General features: G+C 37.2%; 1 protein-coding gene across 1 annotated transcript in view; it reads right to left on the bottom strand.

Moving 5' to 3' along the window:
* Nucleotides 1-26,726, bottom strand: part of CDKL5 (cyclin dependent kinase like 5) — a 198,420-nt gene that overhangs the window by 65,398 nt on the left and 106,296 nt on the right. The window contains exon 5 of the mRNA XM_003791877.3: nucleotides 7,386-7,431. Within this exon, the coding sequence (XP_003791925.1) occupies nucleotides 7,386-7,431 (46 nt within the window). The remainder of the gene's footprint in view (nucleotides 1-7,385; nucleotides 7,432-26,726) is intronic.

Genomic DNA, 26,726 nt, shown 5'->3' with positions numbered 1-26,726 from the left:
GGAATAGGAAGACCCAGGTTTGGGATTCAGCCTTTTATCTGACTAACAGTGTAACTTTGGGCAATCCACTTAACTTTTCATCAGTAATATAAAGAAATAAATGTCCCAACTCCCCCAAATCCTATGGCCGTTTCCAAATCTAACAATCTATTATTTCTTTTCATTAAAATCATATTGATTATAAGCTGAAACTTGGTGGAATTTTGGTACTTCGTTCTTATACATTATTCAAATCTCTATCGACTCCATTTAACAATGGTTATAGAGAGAAGATGAACGAATCTTCAAAAAGCAGCATAGAAAATCACCTAGGCTCGGTGCCTGTAGCTCAAGCAGCTAAAGCACCAGCCACATACCCCAGAGCTGGCGGGTTCGAATCCAGCCCGGGCCTACCAAACAATGACAACTACAACCAAAAAACAGCCAGGCATTGTGGAAAGTCCTTGTAGTCCCAGCTACTTGGGAGGCTGAGGCAAGAGAATCACTTGAGCCCAAGAGTTGGAGGTCAATAACTCTACCCAAGGTGACAGCTTGAGGCTCTGTCAAAAGAAAGAAAGAAGTATAAGAAAGAAAGAAAGAAAGAGAGAGAGAGAGAGCACACAAGAGAGAGAGAGAGAGAGAGCTAGAGTGAGAGAGAAAGAAAGAAAATCACCTACAATATACTACCAAAACAATTTCATTTGAGAAGATTGTGTTTTTTAAGGAAATAAAGGCTTCTCTACTTTATGCCAGTCATAGGTATTCAAGATTGAGACAAGCACTTGAGTACTAAGAATGTAATGAATGGAAAGAGGCAGGAAGCAACATTAACTCCCTAAGTGCATGTGGAATGTGCACTCTTCATTACATGGTACATCCTATAATTTTATTTTCCTAAGTACTTTTAAGGTTCTTGGCCTGCCCTGCACTTTATGATGAAAATTGTGGCCCTAAACTATCAGATGAAGAGGAAAAGGAATGCACAGTCCATTTACAGAAGCTTCTCTCCTCAGAGGTTCAGAAAGTAGCAAAAGCACTTCAGTGGGGTGAAATGAGTGAAACGAGCACAGAAATCACTGCCTTTTAGTTGAAATGATTCTTGTGGATTCTTTACCTAGGCTGGCTCCTCTAGTTCACAAATGAAGAAACCACATCTAGAATGGACAACTTTCTCAGAGTGAGCGAACTGAGGGTCACATTCTACCTCATAGCCTGAGCAGAACACAAGGGCAGTGGCCTGGTATAATAGTAAGCTTTGGAGAGTTCCAGCGCCTAGGTTCAGCCCTAGACTTTGCTACTGTTTACTGAGTGGCAAAGCAGCACAGTATGAGCAGAAGAAAACCCAGGGAAGATTCTGGGTCTGCATTTTAGTTGCAGTTCATCATGCACAACCTATGCAACTTTGGGCCTTGGGTTCATCACCTGAAAGTTGGGGCTGGGGTGACACTGGATGATTCTTCCAGACATACCTCTTTATCTGTAGAAACCATACGTGCACGCTGACTGGGCTTGCCACCAGTTACCACTGAGGGGGTTTAGCTGAATGCAGGAATAACGCTGACAAAGTTATGTGCAGATATTTATAAATCCCACTGAGTGAGGACTAAATGGCAGGATAGAAAAAGGATGTCAAGTAAAAACAAACCAAAAAACTGTCCTATTTCTAAAGCTTACCAGTAAGGCAAGTTAGCACATCTAAAAAATCAAGGGAGAGACACACTAAAGTAAAAGAACAATTTTTAAGAAGAAAGATCACAGGAGCAAAAGAAATTCAAAGATAAGTGATAAAAAGAAAAATCTAAAGATGAACAGAAACTCTATTGTAACTATTTTTAAAGAACTGTGGGCTTGGGAAAGAAATCCAGGAATAGCTGTAACCTACTTTATGAAATCACAAACCTGACATTATTGTATAGCCAAGAGGCCCCCCAAAATGGACCTTTAAACGGATATGCTGAAAAAAGTCAACCCACCCTTGTTCAAAACCATGGGGGTACCATGTTTGAGACTGGTTGCCCTGTTTGAAGAAGGAATATCAACAGCAGGGCAATTCAAATGCTGGTGCTGCTCTTATACCAAAAAAGATGAGGACCCTCTAATCTTTTGAGATGAAGGACAGATAGAAGCACTGTGGAAATTTATTAAATCACTCCATTTTTGGACTTGAAAATGAAGTATGGTGAAATCATGATGAGTCAGAATACTCGAGTTCAGTTAATCAAATTCTTCAATCAAGGGTTGGAAATATTGTTTCAAGACCTATCTTACAGAGAAATCAGGCTCCTAAGTTTAAGAACTCAAGCTTATGAACTTTTGTTTTGTACCATTACATAAAATAGGAGACCAGAGTACATGTGAATTAGTGAACAGTATAGAGCTTTCTAGTGTACGGGTAAAAGTAAGAATAAAATGAATTAGAGGATAGACTAAATGATCATTTTCTTATAATTAAGAATGTCCATTCCAAGAGAAAAGTGTTTATAGAGAACATAAGTAGCAGCAGAATATAAAATGCAAACAATTTTGCTATAAACTCAGAGACACAAGCTATATTCCATCTTAAACATGGACTGCTGCACAGCTCCCTGGAGCTGGCCCTAGTACCATGTATGGAAGCCCAGTAAACAAATAGGGAAGATCCCTCTTCACTCCATCATCTTTACATTGAAGGAAAGATAGAAAAGTCCAAAGAAGCAAAAGGAAGATCCACATGTATGTCAAAAACACTCTGGACAACAGGTTCTCTTAAAGTACAAGTTGGACAGATAATATTTTAAATTCCTGTGGATCGAAAGCTATGCAGGCTAAAGCAGTGTCCTTGGATTATTTAATAAATTGAGGACAGCAGACACTTGGATGTGTATAGGAGAATAATTCAATAATGATAGAAGATTATCACCTGAACATCACATCTCATCATATAAGGTGGGAGTTATAGTAAGGGTAGGAGAATTAGGCTAAATTTATAATTACACATTGTCTGAAAAGGGGCCTTTTAACTAAATAATCTGTGGTATCTTTATGGTCTGTGGTCATTTTTTCTCTTCTTCTCAGAAAAATCCAAGTGATAGACAGAACTAATTCCATGGAGACGTCTAGTTACTTAGGTGTTTCCAAGTTTAAGTTTCTTGGAGGGAACTTACATTAACAGACAAACTTATAATATCATTGTTTAGGGTACTGTTAAGAATTCATTATCTGAGACTTTAAATTTATGAAGAAGTGTCAAGGAGTAAAAGTGGCCTCTTTGCCTACCTGGCCTGGCAATGGAGGCCTGTTCGCTGTCTACGGTGAATGTATCCTGCTTTGTAAGCTTTCTTATTCTGTAATAAACCTATCTTTCTCTTCCTCAATAAACTGTTTCACTCTTGCCTTAAAAAAAAAAAAGCAGATGTCATCTAAATAGAAAAAATTAACTAATGAAGTGATGTCAGATAAAAATTTGTCACTCAAACATTCTTCTCTTTTGTAAGAGTCTTTTATCCCCACTCAGGGTGTCAAAATCTTTCAGGGAGAATCATAGGAAAAGATACTGATAAATAATCTGATCATACTGGCTAACACTGGAGAATAAAATCCCGAAAAAGACAAATCCAGAAGGACAGGAATATTAAAACAATGAAGAGAAAGCTGATAAAGCCTTGTGTGTGTGTGTGTATATATATATATATATTTTTTTTTTTTTTTTGGAGATAGAGTCTTACTACATTGGTAGAGTGTCATGGCGTCACAGCTCACAGCAACCTCAAACTCTTGGGCTTAAGCGATTCTCTTGCCTCAGCCTCCCAAGTAGCTGGGACTACAGGTGCCCGACACAACGCCCGGCTTTTTTTTGTTGTCGTCGTCACTGTTGTTTAGCAGATCTGGGCCAGTTTGAGCCCGCCAGCCCCAGTGTATGTGGCTGGCGCCCCAACCGCTGAGCTACGGGCCTGAGCCAGCCTTTTGTACATTTTTATATGACCCTTTTTTTATTGTGTAAGTTATTCATTAGCCTAGCCTATAATTTTGTTGTAAAAATTGCTCCTCCTCCCAAAAAAGATTAACACTTGATTCTTTTCTCTAAGACATAGCACAACAGTTGCTACAAGAAGTTAAGTTGTATTAACTATGAACATATATTCATAATTTTAGCTTCATTTTACTGACTTAAAGTCCCATAATAATCTTTCATTTACAATGAAGTTTTGGTTTCCATTTTAATAGAGATCTATTATTCTGGCATAACAGGGACCTCTTGAACTAATAGTGTCTACCTTAAAATATAGTATCAAAAATATTTTATATAAATTTGTGAATGCATAGGAATTTAACAAGAAAGTAGGACATTAGCATAATCTTTTAAAGCTACCATAAGATAATATATTCTCTCACAAAATATCCCTTAATATCATCAGTGAGAGAATACAGATGGTCCCTGACTTACAACGGTTCGACTTATGATTTCTCAACTTTACAATGGTGTCAAAGCTATATATGTTCCGTAGAAACCATATTTTGAGTGCCCATACGACCATTCTGTTTTTTAATTTCAGTACAATATGCAATAAATTATGTAAGATATTCAACACTTTACTATAAAACAGGCTTTGTATTAGATGAGTTTGCTCAAGTGTAGTCTAATATAAGTGTTCTAGGCACATTTAATGTAGTCTAGGCTAAGCTATGACATTCAGCAGGTTAGGAACATTAAATACATTTTCAACTTAACACTATTTCCAACATACAATGGGTTTATCAGGATGTATCCTCTTCATAAATTGAGGACTACATGGGATTGATGAGAACTACATGATAATAAAGACAATATTATCATGATACTTTATTATAATTGGCTGACATTTCAGATAATAAACTGAATGAGAATTAAATGGATGTCCTCACCCATAAGTGACTGTGTATAGTTCACACTCCAAAAGAGTTGCTCATCACACATATATATTTCTTTCTGTTAAGTAAGACACTACTCTGGCAGGAAGAAAGGGTAAAGCCCGAAAATGAAGTACTGATCTCCCAGGGAGAGCTGCAACCAGTAAGAAAGTAGGCCTATAACAGGACTGGAACTAAAGAGTTTATGAGTAATTGGGTATGTCTTCAGATTCAATCACAGAAACGCTTTGGAAGTGTCCCTCTAGAAGTAAGCGTAGGTGATAAGGCTACACGCCTGGAGGGATAGTGCATGATAGTGGTTTGGCAAAGAGGAGGTAAGAACAGATTAATGTTTTGTCAGCTCAATGAAATAAGGGAAAATCAAATATTCTTATGTTTAGACTCTTCATGTACTCCAAGATGCCACAGTCAGAAACAACCTCTTGTGCCTCAAAATTATCCAAATTCCCCATCTCCATTCAGGCACTGACTGTTTGCTATAGTTTTATCATTATTTACAGGTCTTCATTTTACTAATAGGTCCTAAAATTCTTGAAAGTATCCACACCCGAGTTATCTTCATGGTTCTTATCTTACTTGGCTCAGTGTTCAATGAATTTCAAAGAATACATTATTGCCTGCCACTTGGAAAGTATCATAAGTAAAAATATACCATATAATTGAAAGTAAGAATCGGTGTGCACAGGATGAAGATTGTGAAGAATACAGTATTTAGTTAAAAAGAAAAAAAGCAGTGGCATATATGGCCTAGATTGTACTCCTTTAAAAAAAATTGATGACAATTATTATTTTTGGTGGAAACTGATGCTTGTCAGTGTGCCCTGCAAGATGAATGCACAGCAAGCAGGCAAAGATTAGCTTTGATCATCTGTTGCAATCACCCTTTTTAGGAGATCACCATTTGTCTGTTGAAGCCTGTTGTTAGCCCAAAGTCAAGTGCTCAAAGAGCTCATTTCCAATGGTCTCACAGTGGGTTGGCCCAGGGCTACTGCTTCCTGTCAGAGCACAAGCACAACATTTGAAGCAAGTGCCTCCCCCCAATCCCAAAAGTGAAAAGCATTTCTCTTTTGCCTTCCCTTTAAGGCTGCCCACACAATGGCTGCTAAAGTTCCCAGCTGATCTGCATGTGTTCCACATACCCAGCACATCAGAGATGGATTACATCAACTATACCGAATTTATCTTGGGACTTTTGCATGAGCAAGCCCTTTTTTGTTATTTAATGTTTGCTAAATCTCTGAGGTGAAAGTGATGAAACTGTTCATAAATATCAAACCTGGGTCTGACAGTACTGAGTAAATGTGTCCTGAAGAAGGGACATGATGACTGTTAGTTGCATACTTCGGATTATATATGAAGGTTGATGCTATATTGGTGCCTCTTCCCCCTACATCACTGTTTTTCAAATGGCAGGCTGTGACTCATTAGTGGGGAAATCAATTTATTTGACGCCACAATAAGCATTTATATAAATTTATGTGAATAGGAGAGAAAGGAAAGTGGAGACCCTCACATGCATATCATAGTTTATAACACCTTTCCTTCAGTTACATATAGTACAATACATGGGTGGACATTGGGTTAGAATATATATATTTGTACCGTGGACCTCTGTCCAAAAAGGTTTAGAAAAAGTGCTGCCTAGAGCTCCTTAAAGGCCACATATAGTTTTGTGATCAGTTTCTCTATTTTGGCTATCTTTGGATGGCCCAGTCTAGATTTAATGATTAACAAACTACTAAAATGCTTCATTTTAAACTTTTTTTGCTGGGTGTGGTGGCTCATGACCGTAATGCTAGCACCCTGGGAGACCAAGGCGGGTGGATTGCCTGAGCTCAGGAGTTCGAGACCAGTCTGAGCAAGAGCGAGATCCTGTCTCTAAAATAAACAAACATCCTACTTTCTTGACTGCACAAGATACTTTTTTTCCTTCTTTCTTCTTTTTTTTTTTTTAAAGACAGAGTTGTGGTTATCATAGCTCACAGCAATCTCAAACTTGTGGGCTCAAGAAATCCTCCTGCCTCAGCCTCCTGACTAGCTGTGCCCACCACCAATACCTGGCTATTTTTAGAGGTGGGGTCTTGCTCTGGCTCAGGCTGGTCTCGAACTCCTGAGCTCAAGCAAGCCACCTAAAAACAACGAAATCTCTAACATAATACCATAGTACTTGTTGTTAGTGTGAACACACAAAAGTATTTACCTCAAATCAGTTCTTTCATTTTAATATAGAAACAGCATAGATAATAGGCTTTCTATCCAGCCTTTGGAGCAAGATTTCCAATGTTGATTGTACCTTAAAATACAAGACGAATTTTCTAATATCATGAGATTTGAAAAGAGTCATATGGAAAGAACTGAATGTTTCAGAGCAAAGCATGGTAAGTAATAAGATATATTCACTTTCTCATAATGTGACTTTAAAATCTCAGGAAGAAACAGAGTCTAACCATCTAGATCCCATCTCTTCTATATTCTATTTACAAAAACTTAATACAGAAGAAAAAAATATATATATATACCTTCGCTGTCCTTGAATTTCTTGATTGCCACAATTTCATGCGTTTCCTGCAAAGGAAAAGAAACAGAAGTAAAGTCATTCTCCAGTGTTTTTCTGACTGGTGATTCCAACTGCCTGGGGGTATATTCTGGGACAGAGTAGCAAGAACCCAAAGAGTAAAAAAAAAAAAAATAGATCTTCCTCCAGTTCCAAGCCTCTCATTTCTTGGTTCCAAAATTCTCTTTCTTGGCTCGGCGCCTATAGCTCAACCGGCTAAGGCGCCAGCCACGTACACCTAAGGTGGCGGGTTTGAATCCCCAGCCCGGACCCACCAAACAACAATGACGGCTGCAACCAAAAAATAGCCGGGCGTTGTGGCGGGAGCCTGTGGTCCCAGCTACTTGGGAGGCGGAGGCAGGAGACTCGCTTGAGCCCAGGAGTTGGAGGTTGCTGTGAGCTGTAATGCCACAGCCCTCTACCCAGGGGGACAGCTTGAGGCTCTGTCTCAAAAACAAACAAACAAACAAACAAAATTCTCTTTCTTACCATCTTGCAGATAATCATCAAGGAAGGAAAAGGAGAAGATGGAGAGGGTTGGGAGGCAAAGAACGGAGATGGTGATAGAGTATGTATGAACCATACATCAGAATTGTCAATGTCTTGAGGCTAACTCAAAAGCACCCAGATGAGTGGCATGGACTGCCATCTGCACTGTCCTTTGAAACCCAGACACACATTTTAATTGGGCTTCTAAGACCAAGAAAGGGCCTCTATAATACTTAATCACTGCTCACAGTGGAACACCTCTTCCAAATCACCTCCCTTCACTTACCTGTTCCTAGGAAATATATGTAGTGTTCACTAGCTTTTCCCTATTGATGGTCACTGCAAACCCAAAGTGCAATAAACATTCCATCAGCACCTTCCCCCACCCTTATTTTTAATCTTCTAAACAAAAGCAGTTTGTGGGCAGAATCTTGCTTTAAACTAAAATATGAAAATCTCCTTTTTCTTTTTTCCTTTTTGGTTGAGGAAGAAGAAAATAAAGGCTGGCAAGGAAATGGAAATGCTAAGAGATAAGTACCACTAAACTAAAGAACTCGTGTCTAATTCTGGTCTATAAAAGGAATAAAAAGGCTTTTGGTAAAATAATTAATATAAGTTCTTTAAAGCTAACATATCCGATAAAAGCCTTCTAAATGACTCAGGCCTGCTTTTTTTTTTTTTTTTTTTACTCTAAGTGGGTACACTTTCAGATCAAATAAAACAAAGCCTTTAAAATTGGACAAAATACCAGACAATAACCAACAGGGTGCAAATCATTAACTTATTAAAAGTATAAGCTTTTCTCCTAAGTCCTTTTCCAAAGCAAAGGGGAAGAAGAAAGGGAGCAAGTGGGAGGGAGAAAAGAAAAAGACCATTTTAAATCATCATGCTGAAAGACAAACTCTGAGTCCAAATCATGTCTGTACATCAAAACTCTTTCTGTTTCTCATCCATCCATTGATAAAAGAAAATACCAGCTTTCATATATGTTATAGGAAAAAGAATTATTTGAAAGTGCTATAAATGACTGAGGAAAAAGATACTTCTTAAGGGCATTACATTTTTGTTTTTAGTGGAGGAATTGATAGAATTGTAGGATATAGACAACTTTTAGTATACAACTCATTTGTACATTAGTGATATTCTAACTTAAACTCAGTCGTCCAAGTACTTTCTGATGTTGTAACTGCTTTATTATTGAGAGGGAATAAATGTCAATTCTAAGTGATATGGGAGCTCATCAGCTAGGATATTAGCCTAGGTAATACAACGGTGATTCTTCTACAACCCCCTCTCATAATACATTGACATCATTTTCTTACCTTACTGCTTTTCAAATGGCTCTAGCTGCCATCCTACCTACAGCATAACTGAAAGGACAAACCCTATTAGGAACCTTCTCTTGCTTTGCTCACAGCACAAAGAAAGGGGTAGCATGATGTACCTCCAGGAATAGAGTACAGCTGTTCACATCCCAAGGGAACACTGTTCCAGGTAGTGTTCCATCCTATGTTCCACTCTAACGGAAAGAGTCCCACATACGTTTCTTTTCATCCTAAATGTCTAAACTTGGTCAGACTAATTTTATAAGAGATCTTAGTTCAAAACCGTCCACTGACATGCTACAAATTTAAATTTATAACTAGCACACTTATACCATCTTGAAGAAATGCATTAGTTTTCTTTTTCCTGGCATCTCATAAATTGAATTTACTGTATAAAAGAGAGCTAAAGGGGGTCAAATAAAATAAAATGCCTATTTTAAATTTTGTCCTTTGAACAATACCATGGAAATTCACTTTCCTCACTACCCACTCCCGACATGTATGATTTATGTATTTTACAGAATTAAGCCAAACAGATGAAGTTTTCTACATAAAAGCAATTCACTGTTTAGTAGAAAACATACTCAATGAAGAGTAGAAGATGCTGGAAAGAACTTAACATTTCACTTGTAATCAAACTGCTTATAAAATACAAACTCACTACAGAATATATAAAAAATATATAAAAATACATTATAAGGTCATGCAGTGGCTCATGCCTATAATCCTAGCACTCTGGGAGGCCAAGGCAGCGGTGGGGGTGGGGAGGTGGTGTGGGATTGCCTGAGCTCAGGAGTTCAAGACCAGCCTGAGCAAAAGTGAGACCCCATCTCTAAAAATAGCCAGGTGTTGTGGTGGGTGCCGGTAGTCCCAGCTACTCAGGAGGCTGAGGCAAGAGGATCATTTGATCCCAAGAGTTAGAGGTTGCTGTGAGCTCTGACGCCAGGGCACTCTACCAAGGGTGACAAAGTGAGACTCTATCTCAAAAAAATAAAAGACATTAAAGATATTCATATAACCCTAATATTTTGGTATATTTTTTCCAGTAAATTTTTCTCAAATTGGAATAATAATATTCTATATCTTGTCGTATGTTGCTTTTATTTCACTGGGTATTATATAAGCAACATTTTGTCCTGTCATTAAATAACTTTTAACATTTTGGTTTTTTGGGGGGGACAGACTCTCACTTTATCACCCTGGGTAGAGTGTCATGGCGTAACACAGTTCACAGCAACTTCCAACTCCTGGGCTTAGGTGATTCTCTGGCCTCAGCCTCCCGAGTAGCTGGGACTACAGGTGCCCACCAGAACGCCTGGCTATTTTTTTTGTTGCAGTTTGGCCGGGGCTGGGTTTGAACCCACCACCCTTGGCATATGGGGCCAGCACCCTACCCACTGAGCCACAGGCGCCGCCTTCATTAAATAACTTTTAAAACCACCATTTTTAATGAATGTTTATTTAACTAGTCTATCAATGTACACACTTTGACATCTGCATCTTTATTTCTCTAAATTCTGTTGAGTGATATAATTGGTTCAAAGGGTATGAATGTTAAAGGCTTCTAATACATACTGTCAAACTGATAGCCAAAAATATATTTCATAGTCCTCCTCAGTAGTGTATGAAAATACCCACTATACCACTGTTGCCAAAATGAAATATGATCATTATTAAAAATCTGTGGAATTCAATGAGATCAGAGAAGTTTTCTTGTATCAACTTGTAAGTGAAACGAGTGTAGTAGGCTTAACATTTTTCTTAGTGATTCATGGATAAGAGTTTACTGCTAAATTTTGTTTGAAATATATTCCCCAAATTGTGATCATTGAACTATTTAGGATTTTGTTGTTACTAAATATAACTAATTATTGCACAGTTGAGATATAGGCCTTTGTGATCTACTTTTGGGCTCAAAGTACTTAGCCTGAGCATGGTTAATATTCATCTGCAATTATGTGTCTTATGTAATTTCTTTCCATAAATCTTTATCAATCTGTAATTTATTTTAACATATGACATGGCAAGGGAATCTGAAAAAAATAATTTTTACTTTTTTTAGGATATAAAAGCATAAGTATATTTTATATTTTAGAAGGAGAGGGGGAGGAGAGAGGAAAGAGAGAAGAGGGCTGAAAAAGGGCAGCATCCCAAAGAAAGAATTTCCTTAACATAATTTTTAAATATTGAATCAATATTCCCAGTATTCTTTACTATGGATTTATAGTTCTTTGTTCTATCTTAGCATCTTTACATATATAGTCTAGATTTGCTTTCAGAGCTTTCTAGTCAACTCTAGTCTAGTGTAGACTCCATTGATTTGTTCTTCCATTAGAAGAAGTTTAAATTATTGTGACCTTAAACTGTTTTAAATTAATCTGAGGTTACGGATCCCGATTCTTCATATACCATTTTGTTAAGTACATTTATTTTTGAGAATAGGTTTTGACTGTTAATGTTCACTTGTAATTATACACGTATGAGCTATATTATATTTCATCTATACTTCTTTATATATTCAATTAGCTTCACTGTTTACCACCAGTCCTTTTCTTTTATCGTTTTCACATATCTGAGTGATTGATTTGCATTAATTTTTTGCTTAGACAGAGTGCATCTCTGAATGGTTTTCTGAGGAAGTACCCTATTTTTCAAGCCTTTGCATATGTGAACATCCCCATCCATGCCTGGTAACTTGACAGGCACAGAATTTTCGGGAAGGCAACTTTACATTCTTCCGGGTCTCTGTAAGCTTATGTACACTGCAACGCCCTGGAAAGTGCCATTCACACCACAGACACTGTATATCTGTATGCTTTTTAAAGCAACTTTAAAGCATATAGGAGTAAAGTGTCTTATAATAAAATCCATATACTAAAATACTCTGCCAAGAAGCAAATCAAGGGTCTTAAAAGAAGAACCATTTTCTAACATATAGAAATTATAACCTACAACTAACTGATCTTTGACAAAGCAAACAACAACATACACTGGGGAAACGAAGCTCTATTTAATAAATGGTGCTGGGAAAATTGGTTAGCTACATGTAGAAGAATGAAACAGGACCTCAATGGAGAGAGACCACCACTTACAAAAATTAATTCAAGATGGATAAAAGACTTAAATGTAAGGTATAAAAATTCTAGAAGAAAATGTAGGACACACTCTTCTACACATCAGCCTAGGCAAAGAATTTATGACTAAGACCTCATTAAGAGCCTCAAAAGCAACAACAAAAATAAATGGGTCTTGATTAAATTAAAAAACTTCTGCACAGCAAAAAGAAAATGAATCAATAGAGCAAACAGACAATCTACAGAATATGGGAAAAATGTTAGCAAACTATACATCTGATAAAGAACTAATACTCTGAATCCACAAAGAATTCAAAATAAATCAGCAAGAAAAAACCAACTCCATTATAAAGTGGGCAAAAGAGATGAACAGAAGCTTTTCAAAAAGATATAGACAAATGTCCAACAAACATGAAAAAATGTTCAACATCACTAACCATCAGAGAATGAAAATTAAAACCACAATGAGACATCACCTTGCCCCTGTCAGAATGGCTATTAATAAAAAGTCAAAAAACAACAGATGCTAGCATGGATACAGAGAGAAAGGAATGCTTATATACTGTTGGTGGAACTGCAAATTAGTACAACCTCTACAGAAAACAGTATGGAGATTCCCCCAAAGAACTAAAAGTAGACCTCCCATTCAATTCAGCAATCTCATGACTGGGTATCTACCCAAAGGAAAGAAAGTCATTTTTATCAAAAAGACACCTTCACCCAATTTTTATTGCAGCACAATTCACAAAGATGTGGAATCAACCTAAGTTCATAAGTGGATTAACAAAATGTGGTGTGTATATATATACCATGGAATACTACTCAGTCATAAAAAGAAATGAATTAACGTCTTTTGGAGCAATTTGGATGGAACTGGAGACCACTGTCCTAAGTAATGTTTCTCAGTAATGGAAAACCAAACACCACATTACTCTCTAATAAATTAGAACTAATTGATGGGCACAGAGAGAAGTCGCTAGAAATCAAGAAGTGGGGAGAAGACGGTGGTCCAGTGGAGGGGAGAGCCCCTCACCCAGGGCCTAAGAGGAGGTTTGGAGCAGGTAGGGAGAGATGGCCTTGTTCCTCATCGCTGTACCCCTCAGTAAAGAGCTTTCTCTCTCTCTCACACACACAAAAAAAAAGAACTGAGGAGGGAAGAGGAAGGGAAGGGTAAAAAATCTACCTAACAGGAGAGGGGTGGGAGCAGATAGGGAAAGATAGCCTTGCTCCTCCTCACTGTAGCCCCCAATAAAGAGCTTTCTCTCTCTCTCTCTCTCACGCACACACACACACACACACACAAGAAGAACTGAGGGCAGAGGAAGGGAAGGGCAAAAACTTACCTAACAGGTACAGTGAACACTATTCAGGTGATGGGCACAGTAACAGCCCCCAACTAAACATTGTAATAGCTATCCATGGAACCAAAACATTTGTACCCCCTTGATATTTTGAAATTTTAAGAAACTCATAAGCCCCCCTCCTCTGCAAAACTGCTTTCCAGAGTGCTTATACCATTTTTCATTCTCACCAGCAATGTATAGGAATTCTAGCTTTTTAGTTTTCAGGATACAATTCTGCATGTATTAAAATATCTTTAGAAATATGTGCAGACAGAGACAGATATACTATGTGCCAATTAAACTTATTTTACCTTTTGGGAACTATTATAAATGGTATTTTTATATTTCAATTTTTAATTTTTTATTGCTAGTATATACAATACATCCAATTGATTTCTGTGTATTGAATTAACTTTTTTTTTTTTTTTTTTTTGTAGAGACCGAGTCTTACTTATGTTGGTTCACAGCAACCTCAAACTCCTGGGTTCAAGGGATCCTCTTGCTTCAGCCTCCTGAGTAGCTGAGACTACAGGCATGTGACACTACCCCTAGCTATTTTTTTCTATTTTTAGTAGAGATGGGGACTTGCTCTTACTCAGGCTGCTCTCAAACTCCTGAGCTCAAGGGATCCTCCCATTTCAGCCTCTCAGAGTGCTGGGATTACAGACATGAGCCACCACTGAGAAACAATGATCTGACAGTAGTCTCTGATATTTAGTGTTGTTGCAGAAAAGAAGTCAGAAGCCAATTTGGTTTTTGTTATGATATAAATAACTTATTTTTTCTGCCTAGATACTGTTAGGCCATTTCCCCCCCCTTGAAATAAAAATTTTAAATCATCAAAATATATCGAGAGGAATGCATGTGTACTTTTTGAAGTAATGTTACCTGGACATAAATGAAATTAAAAAAATTTTCTTCTGGCAACATTAAATGTTGGTTCTACTCCCATTTTTCTGGTATTTTCTACTTATCACTTTTAGGTTGGCTCTTTGGCTCTTTTGCGATTGCTTACTATGTTTTGTTTACCACTGCATCATCAGCGTGCGGCAGAGCAGGGACAGGGTAGGTGACCAGAAAACATCTAATACACCAACATTTAAGAAGTGCATTATTCAAAACTGCTACATCAGTTTTGTTCTTTATTTTCTCCATTTTAGATTTATCTTCTTTCCTTATCTCAGCCAACTTTTACATTTTTTCCCTTGTTTCAGCTTGTTCTTTCTCTGTAGAGGTCATATCCTCCTGGCTTTCTTTCAGGAGACTAAGCAGATGTCTTCATCAGCTTGTTACAAAAAATATTTTTGGATCTATGTATTGCTTCTAAATTTTTAGAACATTTTATCTTCTCATGTCTATTTTTCATAGTATCCTCTCCACCCCATCTTCTTTTAAACTCATCCTTATTAAGATGGAAAGAGACCCACCAGGACTGGCACTTGGCATCTGAACTTCAAGTACAAATTGATACGGCCCAAGCCCAACTTTAAAACCTGGACTGCTAGTACACATCCTTCTCATTGGGGTTGGCTGGTCTGAGGCTGAGTTGCCTAGACAGGGTCCTCTGAATAAACAGGAGAATGCCTGTAATTGGCAATTTACCATTATCACAGCCTGCTCCCCCACCTTCACCATACTTTCAGGGGAGGGGTTAACAGGGGAGGGACAGTCCCAAATCCTGGGCTGCTACATGTCTCTTCCAATCTTTCTTGCCTTACTGCATTTGGGGGGGGTTTATAGTCTCTGAAAAGATGTTAATCCAGATGCTAATGCAGGTTAGTGGGAAAATGACAAGTCCAGCTCCAGTGAAGCCAGGTCATAGTGGCCTCAGGGAGATGGTTGCCTGCTTTTCAGACCCTCTGGGCAGGGGTCCAAGTCTCTTCCTCCTCCCTTTGGATATTTTACTTGATTTGGGTCCACAAAGTAAAACAAACAGCATCATGTTAGAGACTATGCTTTCAATCCATCCTGCTAATGAAATAATTTTTCCTTAAACTTTGCCAATAATCTTTGATGCTTAGTTTCTTAATTTACAAAACTGTTATGAGTTTGTTTTGGTTTTTAAATATCTCCATAGGTATCTAATGGAGAGGTAGGAGGTGATACACCAAGTGTTATTATTTGTTCTACCACGACCCTGAGAGACTATATATGATATAGGTATAGACAAAGAAGAAAAATATATGAAAAATAACTAGGAATAACTTGCTTTAAATTCAATTTATTCACAGAAATCATATCATTGCCCCCACAACGTCTGCAACAGAATGTCACCAGCTGTAGTCAGTAAGATAGGCATAATTTGCTACTTATTTCAGTCTTAGTTCGTTTAAATAATGGGGTAGTAGTTAAAAATCGACATTTTAAGCAATAAACTAGGAATGTGATAAAATATATCAGTACTCCATTAATAATACTTCCATACCTCACCCTTAATTCTACTTCAGAATTGGAACAATGTTACGTACTTTGGGATCCAAAAAGAAAGACTAGGTAACTTTAAAGGTTCCTGAATTATACTATCACTTTCCTGAGTGAATAAACTATATCAAGGCATTTAACATTTCTCAGAATAAATTTCTTCAGTTAGAAACAAAAATCAGCAGGATAATAAAAAATAAAGGTTACAAGTAGTAACAAATACAAGAATCTAGAGGGCCTATAGTTCCTTCAGTATTCTCAAGATTTCCACCCCATAAAAAAAAATTAAGCTTCAATCACTAAACACACACACTGAAAAGAGAGATTTTAACCTTAAACTTGCTCCTCCATTATTGATTTTCTAAAGCTTTGGGCCATTGATTTTGTTTTTTGAGACAGAGTCTCATTCTGTCACTGGCTAGAATGCACTGGCATCATCATAGCTCACTGTAAAGCTCCAACTCCTAGGCTCAAGTGATTCTCCTGTCTCAGTCTCCCAAGTAGCTGGGTCTACAGGTGTGTGCCACCATACTCAGCTAATTTCTCTCTCTTTTTTTTTTAGAGATAGGGTCTTGCTGCTGCTCAGGCTGGTCTTGAACTCCTGAACTGACCTCAAGTAATGCACTGCCCCCCCAACTCCCCCCCCCAGCCCCCGACCCAGTGCTAGGATTACAAGTGTGAGCCACCATTCTTGGCCGAGGTCATTGTTTTATTCCCACTATTAATTGTTTCTTACTTAAGATTTTGGCAAAGTCACTAAAATTTACTAAGTTATTTTAAAATGCAGTTATACAACTTAATTATGCTCTGGAACAGTGAATTCTATTAAACTGATCATATATTGTATAAGGAAGTAGCAGGAGTCATTGTTTTCTAAATGTTTTGCTAAGTTAAAAAAATAACCAATATGTATCATGAAACAGAACCAAAAAAAATATTAATTTTATTTTATTCTACTTTTCACAAATTAAACCACTTCAAAGGTAATAATAGTCACCACTCAGTATCAGCAGGAGATTGGTTCCAGGAATCCCCTGCCTCAATACCAAAATCTACAGATACTCAAGTCCCTGACATAAAACAGCATAGTATTTCCAAATAACCTATACGTATCTTTCCGTATACTTTGAATCATCTCTTCATTACTTATAATACCTAATACAATATAAATGCTAGGCAAATATTGTTATACTTTTTAATTTGTATTTGTATATTTGCACTATAATTTTTTTCTGAATATTTTTCATCATAGCCAGTTGAACATGTGAATATGGAACGTATGGCTACAGAGGGCTGACTGAAGTTTGCAATTCATTGTCTACGCTCTGAAGAAGAAATTCTTTATTTCTTCATCCAAACAGCAGGGAATAGAACTTGCCAACTAAAGGATTTTAAGTATGTCTGCCAAGGTTTTATATGCAAATATCCCAACTGTCTAACTGCTTTTACATGCTGATATGCTCCTCGAGCAGAAGCAAAGCCCTACAAACATAGACACTATTACTTTACAGATTGGTATGGTATCTGAAAAACTAAGTTTTAGGCTATTTTTTTAATAAGTCATTTGTACATAGATCGCAAATACATTTATGCCATTATAAGATTCAAAGTGTTGATTGTTTGTACAAATTGAAGTACTTTTGTGCCAGGCTCCATGCTAAGTGCTTCCCATGGATTATCTCATTTATTCCTCAAGTCATCATTTCAAGAAGGATCTTACCATGCTCATTCTATAGATGAGAACACTAAGTTTTAATGAAGTTCCATAATTTACCCAAGATCACAGAGCTAAGATGTAGTAGAGCTGAGATTTTTAAACCCAAGAAGACTGACTCTGGATGCCATATTTCTCAGTCACAATCATGCTATGCTGCTTCTGTAAGCCATATATGTAAAATAATGTCGTGGAAAAGGATAGATTCTGAAACATACAAAACCTAAGGTGACCAGACATCCTGCTTTTGGCAGGACAGTCCTGATTTTTAACAATTTGTCCTGCGTCCTGTGGGGTTTTAAAAAAGTTCCAATTTTTGGAAAGAATGCGTGACAAGGTAGGGAATAGCGAGAGAATGGGAAGGGAATATATGGTTTTCGGCTGCTGAAAAGGTTAATGTAATTCCATTTGGGAATGAAGAGGTTAATGTAACTTCATTTGGAAATGAAAAGGCTAATGTAAACTCCCTACTCCCCTCCTGGGCAAGGTATCAGAAGGAGACTGGCTCCCTCCCTTGCTTCTAGGCAAGGACAATTAGCTCAGAAGGAGCCAAACTGTCTGGAACAAACAAGTAGCCCCCCCTCTCTAGAGTAAGGTGACCAGATGTCCCGATTTTTAACAATTTGTCCTGTGTCCTGTGGTATTTTTAAAAAGCCCCAATTTTTGGAAAGAATGCACGACAAGCTAAGGTACACAGGAGAACAGGAAGGGAATATACAGCTTTTGGCTGCCATGTGGCTATTTTGCCAGGATATGCGTTTTATATTATTTTTGTTAATTTTATAATGTTAAATTTTAATAATAACAAATAATTGTTGAGAACTGATTATGGAGAAGTGCTTATCAAAGTTTGCATTGTTGTCAGGCCCCGCCCCACCCCGTGGTGTCCCGTTTTACCAATGTTAAAATCTGGTCACCTTAACAAAACCACACCCCATGGAGGAAGGACATTAACATCAAACATTTCCAAATAGTTTTCTAACAATGTCTGTTATAATATGCAAACACTTAAAAGCATGAAATTGTTTCATTATTTCCATCTTTATCTTTATTCTGACTTATTTTGTAGAAACTTTCTAAATTAACTTAGACCAAAATTATCTGTTATTTTTATACTGTGAGTAACATTATAAAATAGGAGTAAACTTAAGCATAGGATACATTCCATAGCAGGCAGATTATAACAGAACTAATATGCACTTGCCAAGTACCACAGAAATATAAAATATTATCCATGATATATAATAAGAACTAGATTTTTCCAAGAAATCCTTTAGAAACCTTGACTTGTACAATTACTTGAAAACTACCAGTTTGTCAATACTAAAAGTTAGATTTCCTGCTAAATTTAAGTACTTCTGGCCCTATCAGGAAGAAAACAATCTTTTGCAAAGAAGAAGAGCACTTTAGTCAACTAGCAAATGTCTATTGGGGCCTCTGCTTTATGTGAAGTTTTCTGTGGCATCTTTTGTTTGACCTGGATGAGGAAATGAAGCTGTCTCCTATACACAAAAGCTTATAACCTGGTGTGCAATAATGCATCACCCTAAGTTAAAAGTGCATGATGAAAGGTAAAATGTGTAACGAATGGTACATGATATACCACAGGAGTTCAAACAATCATGCAAATGTACGGAAAAACTGTATACCTCTTTCAGATTTAACAGTTGATAATATTTTGGCTTATTTGCTTCTATCTCTTTTCTTGCCTTTTGAAATGGAAAATGTTGTGTGTAAAGCTTCATTCATTTCCATTCCGTCTCTCCAGAGGTAACTTCTACCCTAAAGTTGGTATATATCATTCTCACACACATTTTTATTAGTACATATGAATTTAACAATAAATAATTTTACTCCTGTTTTATGCATTAAAATCATATAACTAGCATGTTATTATATGCATCTTTTTGCAATAGCTTTAAAAAAATTGTAACAGAGTGTATCTGAGATTGAAAACTAAATCTAGTTCAGTGGTTTTCATCTGCGGGTGACTGTGCCCCCCCCATAAAACATCTGGGAACACTCTGGGTTGTCACATAGAATGGGGAAGCTATTGGCATCTAGTGAGTAGAGACAAGAGGCTCTGCTAAATAGTACATAGGATAGTCCCCACAACAAATATTGATAGAGCTGAAGTTGAGAAACTTTGCTCCAGTTACTCATTTTAACTGTTTCATGGTATTCCCCTATAAACTTTCCCTCTTAAAAACGTGAGACTGATGACTTGTTGAGGAGACCAGGTAAAGCTTTACTGAAAAGATTAATATAGTATGAAAAGAAATTTTAATTAAAAAAGAGACAATTAAAAGATCAATTCTCTCAAAATTATTAAAACTATTAATCACAGCACTAAAATGTCTATATTTATCTCATTTTCATAAATTACTTTTATAATAACTTTTATAATATGGCTCCATCAAAATATTATATAAAGAAATATAGCAAGAGCTTTATTTAAAACATATTTCCCATTAAAGGAATTCAAGGATACCATCCCTTTGGCCAAAAACAATTTAGCAGAGTCCCACCAAGCCTATTCCAATAACTGGCAAAACTGCTAAGGTTTACGTTATGAAGATATTATCACAGGAAACTTTGATACAAACTCTGGACTGCTCATAATTTGCATTAAATCATATGCTAAGAGTACTTTAAGGAAAATCTTACGTTTTTAAAAAGCATTACAAGGAAAACGCAATTTATTTACTTTATGCTCAGTCTCTAAAAAAAGATAAGTCTTATGAAAACACTAACACTTTATATCAAGAACATGAGACAGCGTGTAGCTAAAAGAGGAAAATGTGAGAAGTGGGATCTTACAAAGAGACTTTGTACAGGAAACGACTGCCATCAAGTCAGTGACAAAATTCCTACCCAACAAACTATTTTCTCATTTATGGCCATAAAGACATAAAATCCCTCTACCCTCTCTAGGCTGATCTGCCCTCTATGAATCTTTTATTTTATGTAAAATGAGAATACAAGAGTGTAAAATACTTAGATAGAATGAATGCCTAAGTATTCCCACATCTTTCCCCACTAAACCTGGGCCTATCTCCTGTCCCATATCTCAGTGAACACTAGCAGCTCTTGACATCTCCCCTGTCCACAGCCTTAAATCCATCCAGTCTATTGCTGTTGGGTTCTGCCTCCTATATCTTTTTCAAATTTCATTCCACTGGTCTGAATCTGAATGCTCCCATCCCCAGTCAAGCCCCTGGCACTCTGCCTTGCCTCCCAATCCTTCTAATATGTTCAGCCCCTCAACAACCAGGCTTGTGGTTTAGAAATGGAAATATGATTTCATGTCCCACTATTCTTCTTAGCACTCTCCCAAACTCCACTGAACTAACAATTACATCACAGTCTCTCCATATGGCATGCAAAGCAGCTCTCCAACCTCCTCTCTCTACGTCTCCCAGCCCTTCTTGCCCTCCTCACCAGGATCTTTGCTGCTTTAGAGCCTATTCCCATTGCTTTTGCAAGCTTTGTCCTCCCTTGCACCACTCAAACCACCCTTACCCCTCAGATCCCATCTCGATCCACACTTCCTCAGGACCCTGCCCATAGCCCCTTGATGAGGTCTGAAGCCCCAAGTCATCTCAGCATGTGTCTCTTCTTCCTAACTGTACCTCAGTGCCACCTTTACAGACTTACAAGACTACTTGGATCAAGGTGTGATCCACTAGACTGCAAGTTTGTGGGAGAAAAATAAATGTATGACTGATCGGAAAATATGCTCAGCAAGAAAGAGGACAAGCTAATCCAAGCTGTACTGTACCACCAACTCAAAACATACCCTGCTGACCTGGTCTTCCTTCTTTATGGACATAATCAACTAATTCTACCACAGCTTAACAGAGAAACACTTTTTCTTACCATAATATTAAAAAGAACAAAGATATTCTTTGGTACATTAGGAAAAACAAATCAAGAACACAGAAAACAAATAGACCCATTTCAGTTTTCTTAAGGACAGTATATTCCCTAGGAGATATATTAGGATAGATTTGTTTTTCTATGCTTCTTAAAGTTAACAAAAATGAACATAAGGGAAGAAAACATAATATAAGATCGTTCAGAACTTCATCTGGCCTATTCTTCAAGTCCTTTAGTAGGCAAGAATTTGAATTAGCTCTTAACGTTCAGAAAGAATTGTCCTGTCTGGATTAAAAACCTCTTTTGCTACTTGGCTATTCTGATCTCCTGCAGATCTTAAATATGCACTGAAAAACCGCTATTGCTTTCTTCCTGTCAAAAATTTCTTTCACACCAGTACTATGAAATGGTTGCCATCTACTAGGTTGCCAATATTCATCAAGTTATATTGGAAGGTTTACTAAATTTAAAAATGTATCAATATTTATAGATTTCTCAACCTGCAACAATAAGTATTTATCTCCTTTACTGTCACCTCTATTCCTTCTGTGACAAAACTAGTAAGATTTCTTCTAGTCTAGCAAAAAACAAAATGAAAATGAAGATATTACTGTCTACGACATTATGGGACTGGTCATTAGCTAATACCTGTGTTGCTTCCAGTGCTATGTAGTACTGATGGCCAAATCCTCAGGCCACTGGACTTCCACAGTACTTAGAATGAAATATTGAACTACTTCTACTTGCACATTAAAAGTCAAAGAACCTGGTAAAGTTGTGAGACTTAGGGCACCCTGGCTGCTGACATTTGAGTGCCACAAATATAAGAATACCACATAAAAGTCTTGGACCATTTAATTGATAAATGCAAACAAACTCACATACTCAGAAAGGTTTTAGAAGCATTTATAATATGTCCAGCGTAACTGTTATATTGATCAATATCAACCTGAAGGGACATTGGCTGATATTGTCAAAGAATGAAATAAAGGGACTACTTCACACAGAACTACACACTTAAAATGGGTGTATCTTATTGTATATTAGTGGGTACATTTTTGCATGTATATTATACTTCAATAAGCTTGATTTAAAACGAATCACTTAACCTATGGTGCATCTTACAAGGGTACATGCAAAATTTACTAAATGTAGAATATAAATGTCTTAACACAATAACTAAGAAAATGCCATGAAGACCATGTTAACCAGTCTGATGAAAATATTTCAAATTGTATATAAAACCAGCACATTGTACCTCGTGACTGCATTAAGGTACACAGCTATGATTTAATAAAAAAAAATAAAATGAATCACTTAAATATAACACACCTCACAGTTATAGACTAATATAAATTGATCACCCTATGTTCACAGTACAGCTTAGGTAATTAATAAAATGTTCAAAAAGTAAATGTAGTTATCAAGATGAAAAATGAGGCATTCACAGCACAACTGTCCTTAACCCCACTGGTAGAGCAGTATTTTAAAAGGGAGAGATAGGTGAACTTTCAAACAATTGAGCTCCATATTTATAGATCATACAAAATTTGAGATACATTTGATTTTCATATAACCCACACTTTTATACATACTTACATGTAGATGCCTTCAAACCACACTGTCTACACTGAATTGACATTATGATATGTCAGCAAATGAATCAAAATTTCGAAGACAACATGGTGGTGATACCAGTCAGACAGCATTTCAGTTTAGTATTATTAACCATCACGTCTATATTATAGTTGTGCAATTGTGTTACTATTTCATTTTGCTCTTAATTTATAACAATGAAGAGATAATGAGAAAATGAAAATGAAATTCTAGTGATCAAGTCATTGAGATCAAGATAGCATTAATTAGGCATGCCAAATACAGGCCATCTACAACCTCAATCAGACAATCACTGGACTTAAGATATGTTCAACTATGAACAGAGTCTAAAATTTAAATTTGAAAACAGAAACTATATCCTCAAAGACTATCTCACTGTGGCAAGAACAGTAATTTATAGCACACTAAGCTGTGCCAAGAAAATGCAGCTCTTAAATTTTCTATAACTGATTTAACTTTGCTTTTCAAGCTCCCACCTTGACCTTAACTTGCATTTTATGGTAGCTCAGTGTTACTGATTTAACACCAATAGTTTCTTTCAGATAAAATTTTTCCCATTTTCTCCCTGCTTCTACCAAGATGGTAGCTGGATATAGGTGGGGTTATAGAATTTCAGTATAGTAAGAAAGATATAAGCTCTCAGGTCTTGTATCTTGGTCAGACACTAGCTTGATGCTACTGTTGGGTCCCATAGCTCCTATAGACTCAGGTGTGTGCTCTTGGCTCAGAACCCCGGGGTCTGGCCCAATTGGTTTGGCTCTCTACCAGCTGCAATGAGTGAAGATATCTAGACTCCACAATCTCATCTGCACCCGAGACCCGGCTGCCAACTATAGTGTTGATATCAGCTTGTACCTCAACAGCTTCTCCACTGTCAAGTTCACTGGCTCTTAACCCAGCTACCCGGGGTGTGTGTTAAGTCTGTGATTCCTTAGAAGCCAATCACAAGCTAGAGGCAGCTGCGGAGTCCTCTTCACCTAACCACAACAGGCTACATTTTCTTCTGCTGCCACTGCTTACACTGCAATAAAGCAACCTTACAGGAAGTTTCTTCCTTGAATTCCAAGAGGGGAATGGGGCATAGCTTCCTCCACTTTTGGCTGTACTTTCGACCTATCCACACCCCTAAACCCAGAATTCCAGTTCCCGAAGGTTGTGGTGTTAAGACAATATATACCTGACTACATGCCTGCTCTAACTTTGCCTCTTCTGCTCACATTCCTTTTAGACCTGAAAGACCATCTTTACTTTCAAATACTCAAAAAATTTTCCCCTACCAAGTGGCTTTCATCCTGCTCTCTTTCCTGGATGGAAGAAAAGGTCCAAAGACAAAAACCAACTGATTGACCCAATGTATCACTAGGTATACCCAAAATATTATCCCTACTGAATACATATTCAGGAATAGCGATGGGGAAAAAAAGAGAGGTTTGTTAAAATCTATTTTTATATGATCCAAATGAAGAGAAAAATCCATTGTTCTATTAACTTGTGATAGATAACAGCTTGCTACAGATTCCTTTAATCAAGAGGGCGCTGACCAAAACTTTGTGACCCAATTTTCCAATGTATTTATATATCTACCGTCAAAGTCAGCATACTTAATTTTGCCAGTTATCTGTGGCTAAACAATATATAGATAGCTAATAATAATGTAGTACTACAAAGCAAGTTGCTAGTGTTTAACAGGAGCCCTAACAAAAATGAGGCCCATAAGTATACACTCATACCTTCTGCTAAAGTTGGAGACAAAAGTGTGAAAATGGTTATAAATTAGCACTTAAGAATGGCTGATTTGGTTTTTGTTGTTATTCATTAACATGCTGATGAATTGTGTGTGCATGTATATAAAACCTGTAAGTTTTGATTTTTGGCTAATATTATCTCCTAATTTTATCTTTCCTTATAAAATAAGTAGATGAGAATACTGAAATCTGCAAACAAAGCCAAGACATCAAGGTTTAATTTTTTCCAATTCCTGTGAAATATGGCTGGGTTGGACAGAAGCATGTTTAACAAAACCCTGAAGTTAAATAAAAAATAAAAAACAATAAAGTATGTTCTATATAGTACCTTTAGGCTATCTAGGCGCCTGGTCCTCAGGTGCACAATCACTACAGCACTGCTAGGACAGGAGAGACTCAGTTATACCAGGAGAAAGTAGGAACTCCTTGCTCAAATAACTGCATTGGATTACTGCTAGGGACTCCATGATCACACTTTCTGACAGAAGTGTGCACACAGAAGCAGACAAGGAAACAGGACACACAAATTCTGAAACAAGTTTCAAGTCATTGTTTTTTGCCATAATTGTATTCACCTAGAATATGAAAAACATATTCAATATAGGTAATACCAATTTTTTTCTTTTCCTAAAAACTTAGCTTCAAAGTATCTAGTTACTTAGTGAAAATTTCACCCATTTTATATCATACTAAAAAAATGCAAGATTTGTTTTCTCTTACCACAGAAAAAGAAGCATATCAGATACAAATCAGCAACTTATACTATTATTCTAGGGTTTTTTTTTTTTTTTTTTGAGACAGTCTCAATCTGTTGCCCTGGCATCATAGCTCACAGAAATCTTGAACTTGGGCTCAAGAGATCTTCTTGCCTCGGTTTTTCTATTTTAAGTAGAGATGGGGATCTCGCCTTTGCTCAGGCTGGTCTTGAACTTGCAAGCTCAAGCTATCCATCCGCTTCAGCCTCCCAGAGTGCTAGGATTATAGGCGTGAGCCACCGTGCCCCGGCCACTTATACTATTTTTCAAAAAGCTATGTCTAGTTCGTCTTTATATCCAAGTACCCAGCATTTTATCTACATATGATAGGTATGTAATACAATGTCTGCTGGAGGCTGCTGGATGGAGCTGTAGCATACATATTGTCACACAGGCCCTGGAAGAGGAACTATTTACCACTACTGTATAAGGAAGTGTGACAACCTATATATGCTACCTTGAACACTAAACTACAAAGAACTAAGGAGGAAGAGACAAACCTCCCTGATGTGGCAGTGCCCTTGAAACAACAGTGGCACATAAGTTGCAAACAATTCAGTATTTCAAGAGAATTAGCCAAAGAACACCAGAAATCTGAACAAAATTTTTATGTCTGGTTACCTGATGTCAAGAACATTACTGAAGTATTCTAATTAAAACCCTCTTCAAATAACATTCTCTAAAGGCCTCAGTGAGGTCATCAGGTTTGCACAGAACAGATATTTAAAAAATACTTGGCTGTCAATCCCTGGAATTCAGGAAAAGAATGACATATTACAAACCATGCAGTCTGGCAGCTTTCCAAGGCTTTTGGACTGAAGTTCTAATCCACACTTTACTTCCTAATTTTTAAGAAAAGCTCTCGTGGCTCGGCGCCTGTGGCTCAAGCGGCTAAGGCGCCAGCCACATACACCTAAGGTGGCGGGTTGGAATCCCCAGCCCGG

This window comes from Otolemur garnettii, unplaced genomic scaffold (genome assembly GCF_000181295.1).
Source record: "Otolemur garnettii isolate 467f Iridium unplaced genomic scaffold, OtoGar3 scaffold00051, whole genome shotgun sequence".
Classification (NCBI taxonomy): domain Eukaryota; kingdom Metazoa; phylum Chordata; class Mammalia; order Primates; family Galagidae; genus Otolemur; species Otolemur garnettii.
The sequence above is the reverse complement of the archived record's forward strand: the minus strand, read 5'-3'. Positions and strand labels throughout refer to the sequence as shown.